Source organism: Triticum aestivum, chromosome 5D (assembly GCF_018294505.1).
Source record: "Triticum aestivum cultivar Chinese Spring chromosome 5D, IWGSC CS RefSeq v2.1, whole genome shotgun sequence".
Taxonomy (NCBI): Eukaryota; Viridiplantae; Streptophyta; class Magnoliopsida; order Poales; family Poaceae; genus Triticum; species Triticum aestivum.
The window spans coordinates 475,349,177-475,362,004 of record NC_057808.1 but is presented as its reverse complement, the minus strand read 5'-3'; the positions used below and the strand labels follow the sequence as shown (position 1 = coordinate 475,362,004).

Genomic DNA, 12,828 nt, shown 5'->3' with positions numbered 1-12,828 from the left:
ACCTAGTTCAATCTCGTTACCGGCAAGTCTCTTTACTCGTTCCGTAATGCATCATCCCGCAACTAACTCATTAGTCACATTGCTTGCAAGGCTTATAGTGATGTGCATTACCGAGAGGGCCCAGAGATACCTCTCCGACAATCGGAGTGACAAATCCTAATCTCGATCTATGCCAACTCAACAAACACCATCGGAGACACCTGTAGAGCATCTTTATAATCACCCAGTTACGTTGTAACGTTTGATAGCACACTAAGTGTTCCTATGGTATTCGGGAGTTGCATAATCTCATAGTCATAGGAACATGTATAAGTCATGAAGAAAGCAATAGCAACAAACTAAACGATCATAGTGCTAAGCTAACGGATGGGTCTTGTCAATCACATCATTCTCTAATGGTGTGATCCCATTCATCAAATGACAACTCATGTCTATGGCTAGGAAACTTAACCATCTTTGCTTAACGAGCTAGTCAAGTAGAGACATACTAGTGACACTCTGTTTGTCTATGTATTGACACATGTACTAAGTTTCCGGTTAATATAATTCTAGCATGAATAATAAACATTTATCATGATATAAGGAAATATAAATAACAACTTTATTATTGCCTCTAGGGCATATTTCCTTCATTGCGGCCACTTGAGGCAACTCACCTCACGGTGGTGTAGTGGTGCACAAATCATTGAGCAAGTAAGTTGTTAATATGTGCACATCACTTGCCAGATATGCATAGTTTTGTAGCCGAATTTGCATTGTTTTGTAGCCAGATATGCATAGTTTTGTAGCCGGATATGTATGCATAGTTTTGTAGTCGGATTTGTATAGTTTTGTAGCTGGATATGTATGCATAGTTTAGTAGCCGGATATGTTTGCATACTTTTGTAGCCGGATTTGCATAGTTTTTATATGCATTGTTGACACTATTTTATTATGTAGCCTTCTCATGAGTGTAGTGTGTTCAAAAAGCTGGAGAATAAAAACTTCACCATCATACAATATTGGTTGAAGTTGAATGGACAACCTAAGTGGAACGTATACGTTCCAAGAACGTCAACCAAGACACGGAGGAAGAAACCCGTGACCCAACAAAAAAACCACCCAAGAAGATTAGAAAAGGGTTCCGGGGAAAGTAGTGGGAGGTGGAAAGGGCGAAGTGAGAAGGTGCGACAGTCAAGATGACAGAGAGGTTCGAAGACAACTTGACGAAGAAGGAGGAGACATATGTTAAGCACTCCGACGTCAAGGAGGAAAAAAGGCGGAGATGTTCGACATGTTGATGAAGGCGACCGAAAAGAAGCTCAAGCTCGAAGAGAAGAGGGCCATGATTGAAGAGAAGAAGGTCGTGCTTGAAGAGGGGGAGATGAAGATCGCAATCACTGTAGAGGACACGAAGATGTTGACCCTTGAAGGTGGCGTATTTGGATGACGACGCAAGAATGATCATGCATGCCATCCGTTTCAAATGTTGAAGTGGCAGAAGGATGGGCTGGAGAGGGCGGAGCAGGAGGAGATGGATGCAGCAGAGGAGGCGGCGGATGCGGCCTACACGGTAGCGACAATTGGTTTTTTAATTTCATAAAAGTTAGAAATTCAAGACGCACATCAATCTTTCAAGGATCATCAATCACAACATGACACCGAGATTTGTTGATGATCATTATGCATTTTGATTACACATGCTGATCGTATCACCAACTTTGACTTTAAACAACAACCCCCATGGTGACATATTAGGACATAAATGGGGAGACTATGATTCAAGGATCACATGTGTTCACTAAGTGTTATTTCGTGGTCTCGCAAATAGACCAGCTTGATTTAAGCCTTGCTTCGCTACACCCCTCCCCGGTATACCCACCTCCGCACGTGACACTTACTAGTTTTTTTTTTGCATGGTATGTGGCACGTACTAGTTGTACGTAGACATACACAAACCGGTGCACCCCCCACCCCCGCATCATCGGCTCAGCCCATTTTCATTATTTTTCAACCTTCAATAAATGTCGCGAGTGGTGAGGTTCGAACTCAAAATCTCTCTGTTTCCTTCGAACACAGCAACTAACTCAGCCGGCTCACCTCATATGTTTAGTAATACTTCTTTTCCTTCTTATTTTCTGTGCTTCCGGACTCTGTTTTTTTTCTTTTTTGTTTGACCGGTTTTTTTATCGGTTTTACTCCGGTTTATGTTTTCTGTTTTCTTATTACCTTTTCTTTTTTTACCTCGGTCCTGGGCCTGGCCCATTTATTTTTATTTTCCTTTTTTAACCTTCAAAAAATAGGTGCGCGAGGTAGGATTCAAACTCTCAACCTCTTGGTTTACTTCCACCGCTATAATCAACTAGGAGTCTGGGACAACTCACTTGTTATGCCTAGTTACTTCTTTTACTCTTCTTGTTGTGCATTTTCTTAATATGTTTTTTTTGTTTTGTTTGTCTTTTTTCTTTGATTTTACTCGTTTTTCATTTTTATTTATTCTTCTTCTTTTTCTCTGTTCTTTTTTTACCTAAATTCGTGAACATCTTCTTAAATTCATGAAAAAAATCAAATCCGTGAACCTTTTTTCAAATTAATGAATGCTTTTTTAATATCATAAATTTTTATCAAAATCGTGATTTTTTTGTCCAATTGACGCGACCAGTTCGGTTTTTCGGGTCACAAAAAATTTCGGTTCCATAAAAATACAAACTGATCGGTTTCTATACAACAAGAAAACCAAATTTTATTTGAAAGAAAATTCGGTCCGGTCAATGGTTTGACCGAACAAAACCGAAGTTTAGGCAAACCCTCTGCTACACGTTTTGGCACGTGGCAGGTTCAGACAAATTTGATGGGTGAGCAGCTGCCTTTATAGTCTTTCACACGCTTCTTTCCTCAAGAGCAATCTGAGGTGGTACTAAACCAAAACGTGTAGGTGGAAAAAAACGGAGATGAGAACAGGAGAAATAGGTTTAGACAGGTGTGTCAGGCAGCTGGGCTGGGGCCGCTGGGATATGCAATACAATGCCGCTGGGATTTTTTTAAATAATATGTATTTTCCGTTTTCTAGGTATTTTCGCTTAATTAAGTGTAAAAATCAAAGTTACCAAATGAATTCCGGTTCTATAGATTCAATGACCGAAATAAACACTGAAAATGTTGGTTTCGGTCCCTGTTCTTTCGGTGCGGTACATCGTTTTTCGGTTAATATGCCCACCCTTACTTCCTGCCTCCTTCCGTGTAACTAGACAGGGTGGGACAACGTGTTGCCTATAGGTATATACATGCATGCTGCAACAAAAAGTCCAAAAGTACTTTAGGCCTTGCATGCAAGTGATCAGCTTGGCCCATGGAATTGCCGTCCCAGCCACACGCGCGCGGTGGTCAGTGCATGTGGCATAAATTTTCTAACACCAGCACAAAAAAGTAAATTTTGTCTTTTTAGTTTTGGTATAGGTTCGGTTTTCGGTTTGCTGGTTTTTATGCCCACCCCTAGCTCCAAGGAGGAAAAAAAGTTCACGAAATTAAAAGAGTTCATCTATTTGAATGTTTTTTCATGAATTTGAACAAGATTCATCGATTTGAAAAAAAGTTCATGAACTAAATACCTTTTTCACAAGAGTCCGCCCAACTGAGCCGGTCCATTGTGTCCGTTTGTGAGCACTTTTCTTGGCATCCTTCAAATGAACCTAATTTTATTTCATTAGCTTATATGCCCAATTCAAAGAACCATGCCAAGTTGTTTTAGTTTCCGACAAACTCCGCATTTTCTGGAGTTTTCTCGGTCGAAAAGAGACCGATAAAGGCCAGACATGTTGTAACTTGCATACTTTGTCGGAAATTGTTCAAACCTGATATGGATGCCTACCATGTGTATGCCCACATGATAGGGAAAAGGTTGAGGTCATTTGATGGATGTCAAAAACTAAACCATATTCAACGTAGGGTGTTTGGTAGCCCAGAAGGCTCCGTCTGAGAGCCCATTGTTTCTCAACATCCTTGAAATGATGCTAACTTTTTTTTCATGGCCTTCTATGAACAATTCAAGGCACCATGCCAAGTTGTTTTGGTTTTTGATAAATTCTATATTTTCTAGAGTTTTCTCGATCAAAAAGAGGCCGATAAATGACTGGATGTGTCGCAACTTGCATACGATGTTGAAAATCGTTCAAACCTGGCATGGATGCCTACCATGGGCATACCACCTTCATGCAAAAGTTGGGTTCATTTTAAGAATGTCCAAAACTAAACCATGTTCAACGGAGGGTGTCCAGGCAGGCCCGAAGGCTCCGTCTGAGAGCACGTTGTTTCTCGACATCCTTGAAATGGCCTGTTTTTTCATGGTCTCGTATGACCAATTCAAGGCACCATGCCAATTTAAGGCACGAAGTTTTGTATATTTTAAAATTTTAAATTGTGTATGAAAATTCTATAATCTTGAACACATTTTCAAAAAATTGTTAACAAATTGCCAACAATTGATGTTGTGCACAAATTGCAAACCACATACTTTGTTTTGAAAATTTATCAACATTTGTGGAAGCGCAAACATTTCTTAAATTTGTGAAAAAAATTCAATAACATTTTCCAAATTATAAACAATATTTGAACACAAGAACACTTTTTGGTGTTCCAAAAATATTTCATATTAGAAAACAGGTTTCAAAACAAATAATAAAGTTCAAAAAGGAGAAAAATGAATTAATGATAGAATAAAATAAAATGAAAGAATAGAATAGAAAAAACAATTACACTCAGACCTTGGCCCAACTAGGCGACGACATCGCTTCCGTCGTGTGCCTATTGGGCCGGTCCAAGCAGTTGCGGAATTCAAAAAAGTTCGCCAATTTGGAAAAAAATGTTCAGGATTTTTTTTAAATCACCGGTTCTTAAAAAGTTTGTAATAGTTATAAAGCGTTCATGAATTTGGAAAAACGTTCACGGATTTGAAAACAAAGTTTGCGAAGTTAAGAAAATGTTCACAGTTTTGAAAAGTTCACGGATGTAATAAAAAACAAATATTGTTTTAAAATGATTCGAGATTTGTTTTAAGAAATAAAATAAGAAAATAGAAAATAGATAAAAGCAAAAAAGAAGGAATACGGGACAAACGAAAAACCCCACAAATTTTAAAAAATGTTCATGTTTGAAAAGATGTTTGGAAATTTGAATTTTTTTACATGTTTTATTTTTTTTCTCAAATTTAAGAAAACATTTCTGTTTTTAAAAAATCATAATTTCAAAAACTATTCATCATTTGAAAATTTTGCTCAAATAGCACATGAATTTGGTAACAAGGAACTGTAAGGGCTCCTTCGATTCAACGGATTTCATAAGATTTTCAGAGGATTAGAGTCCTTAGGAATTTTTTTCTATGTTGGTCGTTTGATTCTTAGAATTAATTTTATAGAATTGTTTTTGTAAAGAATCATTTGTACTACATTTCATAAATAATCGAACATTCACTACAACCTCTTTTTAGTACATTTTCTTTGTTTTCTCCATGGCATCAGACACTCTCTGGTATGCCATAGGATACAAGTAGGCACGTCACTCCAGTTCTATATATTTTTTCTTCTTGTTCTCGCGTTTTCAATTTCCTGAGAATCAAAGAGGCCCTAAGGACAACTCCAACCAGCCGATGCAAACAGACAAAAAAATTTGCCCGCTCCTCCTCCAGCGCATGGCCCTTCCACTTGGCGAGGTACGCGTTCTCCTCCTCCGTCGCGCCCAGCCAAACGGGCGGCGCAGAGACCCACTCCCATACGACCCACCCACTGGTATGTGTCCACCACTGGCGCGTGTGAGAGCGGTGTCGGTGGTGACGGCGGTGGCGATGGGTAGACTTGGTCACGGGCTGCCGAAAGCTGGAGCACCTCCTCTAGGCCAAGCCATCGGCGTCCTCCTCGTGTTGGGACTCCTCGATGGCGCGCTAGATCGCCTCCTCCAGTGCCTTTAGGAATGTCGCCTCCTCATCCTCATCCTGATGCCTCACCGCCGACAGTGGTGGTGGAGGGCAAGCGTCGATCTGGACGGCGGTGCACGTCATCCTCAGTCGCGAACTAGACATCCCAGTTCAAGGAGTGGGGCGCGTACGCTGGATCACGGCGTTGCTCCGGCATGAGGAGAGCACGCCGGTTGCGGATCTCGGCCGTGCGCGTGCTCAGATTGCGGCACGGCCGACACCGGAATGTGGTGGGGGTCGAGGTGCCAGTCGTGCAAGAGGTTAACGTCCGGCCACGACAGCGGGACACGGTACTCCCAGTGGTACCGCGTGCGGTGCACCGGGAGGTACAGCCGGTCGCGTGGCTGTGATGTCCCCTCCCCCTATTGTGGTGCCAAGGTGAAGTTGGCGGGCCTCGCGATGAGCCGACCTTTGTGATTGTGCTTGCCATGCTTGCCACCTTTGCTGAAGAAGTCCCTCGCTATGTTGGCGGACTAGGGTTTGTGTCGGCTGCCAAGGGAACACGCATGGTCAGATGTGGACTGAAGTGAGAAAGGAGAAATGGGTGAGGCCGCCCCCTTTCCCGCACGCTTGCCATTTAAAAAGGACGTGGCATGGACAATTCCAGTGGCTGCCGTTCGGGTCACGACCGCAATGGTGGTTGATTGACCAACACGCGTGCCCGAGGCAGACACCAAAAGGATGTGCGACGCGTCCATCTCATGTCCTCCTTGTAGACACAAATCAAAAGGTAAGTTTGGGCTGAAAATGCGTTCAGACGGACGCCGAACATAAGTGATTTGGACTTTGCGTCTGCGCATTGGGCTGGCGTTTCTGTCCAGGCATGCGCGGATCAAAGGTGTCGTGCGTTGGAGTTGCTCTAAGGATAATCATTATGATAGACTACAAAGACCCTAGCTTGTGCAATCAATCAGAAATGATGGCAAGGTTATTATGGTCCGAAGTCGCAACAAGTTTATTCGGTACATCAAAACGGTATCGAGCCATGCATACGGCACGATGCTACTGGAAACTACTGTACATATGGGATGCCAAGAAGTTCGATCCTCAGAGCTTTTGAAGGACATCACGCATGGCCGCGCGCGGCCTACACACGGCCTCCAAAGCCACGGACTTGGGCATGGTGATCCCCACCCCCTCCGTCATGTCCACCTCCAAGCCGTCCACCCGTTCCCAGTCGAAGCACTGCACCAGCGTCCCCAGAACCACCCCGACCGTCTGCAGCGCCAGCGTCTCGCCGGGGCACCTCCGCCGCCCCATCCCGAACGGCATCAGCAGCAGCCCGTCGCCCTTGCCGTCCTCGAACCGCTCCGGCCGGAACGCCGTCGGGTCCTCCCACACGGCCGGGTCCCTGTGGATGGCGTACGCGTTCACGATCAGCATGGTGCCGCTCGGCACGTCGTAGCCGCCGACCTTGCAGTCGGCGGAGGACTCGTGCGGCAGCAGCAGCGGCGCCGCCGGGTACAGGCGTAGCGTCTCGTTGATGATGCACTGGAGGTAGCTGAGGCGGGGCACGTCGTCGGCGGTGACCATGCGGGAGGTCCCAATGGACGCGTCCATCTCGGCCTGCGCCTTCTTCAGCGCCGCCGGGTGGTTCAGCAGGAGCGACATCGCCCATTCGATCGTGCTTGAGGTGGTCTCCGTTCCGGCCACAAACATATTCTGCAGTGAATTATTGGAGAGAATTAATTTTAGTATATTCTTGTACGTAGAATATTGGAAGCAGATTCATAAAAAACCCGGAATAGATAAATCCCAAACGTTTAAATTTTAAGTATGGTATAATTCGAACCCTTTTCATGGCAACTTTAGTTAAAGCGAGGTTGACAAACCTGGCAATTTTCTGACAAAAAACAAACTGGGACAAAGTTGTTATGTGTTAACAACTAAAGTTGTCACCTCGCAGCAACTAAAGTTGCTATCGAAAAACATTCGGGATACATGCTTCAATTCCGAACGCTCGAGATTTATGGGGGTAAAAAAAATCAAAGATTTAGTAGAATACTGCACAGATCCTACGAAGGCAAAGAGAGCCTGAACTTCAAGTAGTCGAGAGTGGGAAAAGGCCAAAATTACTAGACATAAAACATGTGGGAAGTGGGATTCATCCAGCTAAGTGACATGGCCGTGTTACTCGCCTTGCCAGTGCCTTGTCCTACCTACCTCCTACGTTGAGTGACCACTATCTGATTAGATATATGATGAGATAGATAATCAAAAGTGGAGTACTGGACTAACACAATGACTCTGGTCGAGTTGTTGCTATCTGGTGACTTAAACGAGTGAGATGTCTACTGAGATGATGCCAAATTGCCAATGTCCTTAATGAAGAAACTGACAATCAAACTACTCGGTTTTGTGAGAAGCATAAAAAAAGTGTAAAGAGGGAGGGACTCACCGCGCACAGAGCGATGATCATCTGATCGGTGTACAGCTCCGGCTCTGTCTTCTGCAGAGTGAGGAGCACGGCGATCATGCTCTTCTTCTCGCCATCGTCGCCGCCCTCCTCCATCCTCCGCCGCTCGGCGTCGATGAGCCGGTGGAGGAAGGCGTCCCTCCTGCTCACCGTGGCCAGGATCCTGCTCCTCACGCCGGACACGTCGAACCACCGCATCACCGGCAGGTAGTCCCACACGTTGGCCGCGCCGATGAGCGGGATGATCTCGTCCACCACCTGCTTGAACTCCTGCGCCTCCAGGGACATGTCCGTGTCGCCGTCCGCCTCCGACCGGGTCCCCTTGGTCCGCGCGATGGTCTCCATGAGCACGCTCAGGGACAGCTCGAACAGGCTCCGCTTGAGCTCCACCCGCGCGGCGCCGTCGCCGCCGGGGGACGCCGCGGCGGCGCGGCACAGGCGGCGCGCCATGGCGCGCACCTCGGCGGCGATGACGCCGGACATGCCGGTGACGCGGTGCGCGGAGAGCAGCCGCACGGCGGCGACGCGGCGGAGGTTGCGCCAGTGCGGGCCGTAGCTGGAGCTGACGAGCGAGGTGCCGCCGTAGGAGACGAGCATCTGCGAGGGGAACTGGGGCCGGTTGGCGAAGGCCACGTCGTGGTCCGTGAAGCACTCCCTGGCGCACGCCGGCGAGGACACCACCACGGCGTTGCGCGCGCCGAGCCGCAGCGAGAAGACCGGCCCGAGGCGCGCCCCGAGGCGGCACAGCGCGGCGTGCAGCGGCTTCTCCACGAGGTGGAGGTGGCCGAAGAACGGGACGGCCGGGGGGCTCGGCGGGAGGTGCACGGCGCCCTTGCTGCCATTGCTCTTCCTGCCCAGAATGTAGTGGAGCAGGAAGAGGAAGGCGAAGGAGAGAACGGCAATGTATGCCTTATCCATGGCTGACCGTCCGTGGTCTGTGGGGAAGTGATGGATGCTCTGAGCCTCTGATGTGTCTGTCTTGAGGTCGCGGACTGATTGGATGTATGTGCATTCTGCATGGCGGGCCTATATATCACGCGCCGCGCCGGGTCCCCATGGCATGGCTTGGCTTGCCTTGCGGTGCAGCTTAAGCTGCATAAATACGCCATGGCTGACGTCCATGGCGATGGAGTTTAGCACCCATGCCAGGTTGGTTAGAACTGATGATAGAATTATTTGGCATGCCATGTCTTGTTCCCCGCGCGGCGCTGGATCCAGACCCCTTCCTTCCGAATGCAAAAGGCCAACTCGAATTGGGGTTCTGCATCTTGCGACCTTTCCTTCCTTCCGAAACAAGAAACTCTGATGGATTAAAATAGAAAAAAAGCTCTGACGTAGTTGTCCACTCACTGACTTTGTGAGCAGCTTCGTTTACTTGCAGAGTATACAAGTGATGATATTATTAAGCAGAGTACCTCCTGCAAATGCAATCACTTCCCATCTGTAATTGTATAAGCCGGCCCGTCGCGGTCCTGCATGGACAGCTTTTCTCGTGCCCAGCCAGCCAACCAAAAGCGAGCCCCACACAGAGGCCAAAAAACGTGCCGAGGTGGGACTCAATCTCTGGCTACCAGTCTCCACAGCTGACCGAGTTAATTGTTTCAGCCAGGACCCAGTGCAACGGAAAGCCAATCGCCGATGCTGGCCATCACTCGTCGGGAGACTTAGGCCAACTCCACCATGCGACCTCAAACGGACGTCCGTTTATCCGGATTCTGTCCGTTTGGATAGGGCAATGGGGTCATGTCCGGACGTGCCCTGCGATGCGTGCCCCATCCTGTCCGTGTCTATTTTAAAAAAGGAACAACTTTTAAATGCCAAGCCCTAGTTCATCAGGCCAGCGGCCCAGTTCATCATGCCGGCAACAGAGCCAGCGGTCTACACGTTCATCGCCGGCATCAGCCAGCGGCCGGCAACACAGCCAGCCTCCAAAACGAATAGTTGTCCTCGCCGGCAACACAGCAAGCGGCCGGCAACACAGCCGGCCACCAAAATGAATGTTTTTCTTGCCGGCACACTGCCAGCGGTCCAGCGGGCGGGCGGCACCCGTGCCAGCCTCCAAAAAAGAACGGCCACGACCGATCGGACGACCTAGTTCAGGCCTTCGGCGTCGAGCATCTCCTTCTGCCTGGCCTCGAACCAGGCCCTCGTCTTCTCGCTCATATTCGACAGGTCCACGCTCATGATCGCAAGGGCCACCTCCTTCGCTTTGGTGGCGGCATTGGTGGCCTCGATGTCGAGCTGCCTCTGCCTGGCCTTGACGTTGTCGGCCTCGATGTCGAGCTGCCTTTGCCAGGCCGCCTCCTCCATGTCGAGCTGCCTTTGCCGGGCCGCCTCCTCCATGTCGATCTTCCTCTTCTTGGCCGCCTCCTCCATCTCAAGCTTCTTCCTTTGAAGATCTAGGTATTGCTTCATTTGCTCGTCCTTGCTTTGCCGCTTCTTCTCGTCCCTCCAATCCTTTTGAGACATCATGCCATGCAAAGTGTCATGCAATGCCATGGATGAGGCATCACGTATGTCGTCAACATTGGAGTTGGTCTTGCCCCTCGGCCTCTTCAACGCCTCACCATCTCCACCTCCGGCGAACTTGGCCGTCTTCAGTCCTCTCTTCCTTTGTGGTTCACGGTATTGGTCCTTGAACTTAGGCAATTGTTGATGATCGTCCAACAATGCGTAAGATTGAATGGCTTGTCATTGTGCCGGGCCTTGAATGCCTCCAAAGATTGAAATGCCTACACCACATGATCAACAACAAGTGAACATGCAAACATATACACGGCCGAAGTCTCATGGCCGTAGCAAGGAAAGGGCTAGGAAGAGGAGAGCATACCATGTGCCCAACGCCGAGACCACTCACGGGCCGTGCTTCAACGCTCTCAAATGCGGCACAATACTTGTTGCACTCTTGTTGGATGAACAACCACCTCTTTTGAATCGAGTCGATGCCACGGTTGCTTGTAATTTGGTAGGGCTCAAACATCTTCCTTTCATGGAATGTTTTGTGGACTCTCGTCCAAAAAACAATGCCCTTTTGTTGCGCGCCGGTCCTCGGATCTTGGCTAATCTCCATCCAAGCTTGGAAATCAACTTGTCCTCATCTTGTGTATATGAACCCATGCGAATGCTCTTCTTCTTCTTTTGTGCTTCCGCTCTTTGGGTGAGCTCGTCGATGAACAATGGCTCGCCACTAATATCAACGTCATTGCCTTCTTCTTCATCACCATCACCTTCGACATAGATGTCATCGTCTTCATGCCACGAGTCACCATGGTCGTAGTTAGCACGGTCATCGGCCTCTTCATCAGGGACGTACTGGGCGCGGCCATCCTGACTTTGGGTCTCGTCGGGGTCGTAGGCACGGCCATGCCCACCCTCGAAGATCACGTCCTCCATGTAATGGTTGTAGAAGGGGTCGTCGACCGTTGGCGTTGGTGTTGGCATTCCGTCAAACAAGACGCGGGGGGCCGGCATGGTGCCCGTGAACAGTGCCCGTGCTTGCTTTCTTTGCATCTCGACGGCCGGCCGGCCGCCGCCGCTGCACCCAGGCGTGACGTTAGGTCGATGACGGCCGCGGGGTGCGGTGTGGACGGCGCGAACAAGCCCACGTCCGACGACCCCAAGAAACGGGTCTGGCCGTCGTGCCTTGGCGGAGGAAAGCCGGGCGACATGGGCGTGGTCCGCGACGTCGGCGACTGGCAGGGCGAAGGCCGGGCGACCGATGAGCCTATGCTCGCCAGGCCGACGGCCGCTGCAGGGAACCCGGCTGGACGACCCATGCCAAGCATGAGGAGGGCGTGCGCTTTGTTGACGAGGTCCTCCTTCTCGTCGACCGCGGCCTTGCGCCGTGCGTCCTCCATCGCATCGCGCTAGGCGGCGAACTTGGCCGCGGCGGCATTGACCTTGACGACCGCTCTCCGTTCCCTCCTCTTCGCCGATTCCACTCCTACTTGGCGATCTCCTCCGGCGTGCACTCCGACCACGGCTTCCTTGGCGCCTTGGCCGCCTTCTTCTTCATCTTTGTGGGCGGGTCGACGGCCAGGCCGCCGGAATTCGGCGGGGCGTCGGCCATGGACGGGGGAGAGAGGGGGCGGCGGGAGGGACGTGGGAGGGTTTGGGAAATGGCGCCAAATGGGGCATGGGGGGGGGGTTGGTTTCTCCCACCGACAGGCGGGCCAAGGGAGGACAAGCGCGCGCGTCCCGCCCGTCCGTGCGCTGTCCGTTTCACCCCAAAACCGGCGCAAACTTGGGCCGGGGATGGGTCGAAAGCGGACACAAAGCGGACAAAAGTCCGTTTGCGCCCGCGTGCTGGGCCATCTGGTTTGTCTGTTTTACCCCAAACGGACGGGGGCGGACATGATAGGGTCGCGCGGTGGAGTTGGCCTTACCTGCCGGCATATGTTGTCTACGACGATTTCTGCCGGCAGCGTCACCGTCACCGCCGCGGCCTAGACACGCCATCGCTAGTGTG

The 12,828-nt window shown here is 49.4% G+C and overlaps 1 protein-coding gene across 1 annotated transcript; it reads right to left on the bottom strand.

The window, feature by feature from the left end:
• Positions 1-6,845: 6,845 nt before the first annotated feature.
• LOC123122910 (cytochrome P450 81Q32) lies at positions 6,846-9,377 on the bottom strand. The gene is made up of 2 exons (XM_044543287.1): positions 8,343-9,377; positions 6,846-7,606 (listed from the first exon to the last, which is right to left on the bottom strand). Exons 1-2 carry the CDS (start codon positions 9,276-9,278, stop codon positions 6,992-6,994), a joined length of 1,551 nt encoding a protein of 516 aa, XP_044399222.1. The 5' UTR covers positions 9,279-9,377; the 3' UTR covers positions 6,846-6,991.
• Between the last annotated feature and the right edge of the window lie 3,451 nt (positions 9,378-12,828).

Bases quoted from the DNA above. Each gene is read 5' to 3' on its own strand.
- LOC123122910 (XM_044543287.1), bottom strand. From the start codon at position 9,278: ATGGATAAGGCATACATTGCCGTTCTCTCCTTCGCCTTCCTCTTCCTG. The intron at 7,607-8,342 runs GTGAGTCCCTCC...AATTCACTGCAG, and splicing joins TGATCATCGCTCTGTGCGCG to AATATGTTTGTGGCCGGAAC.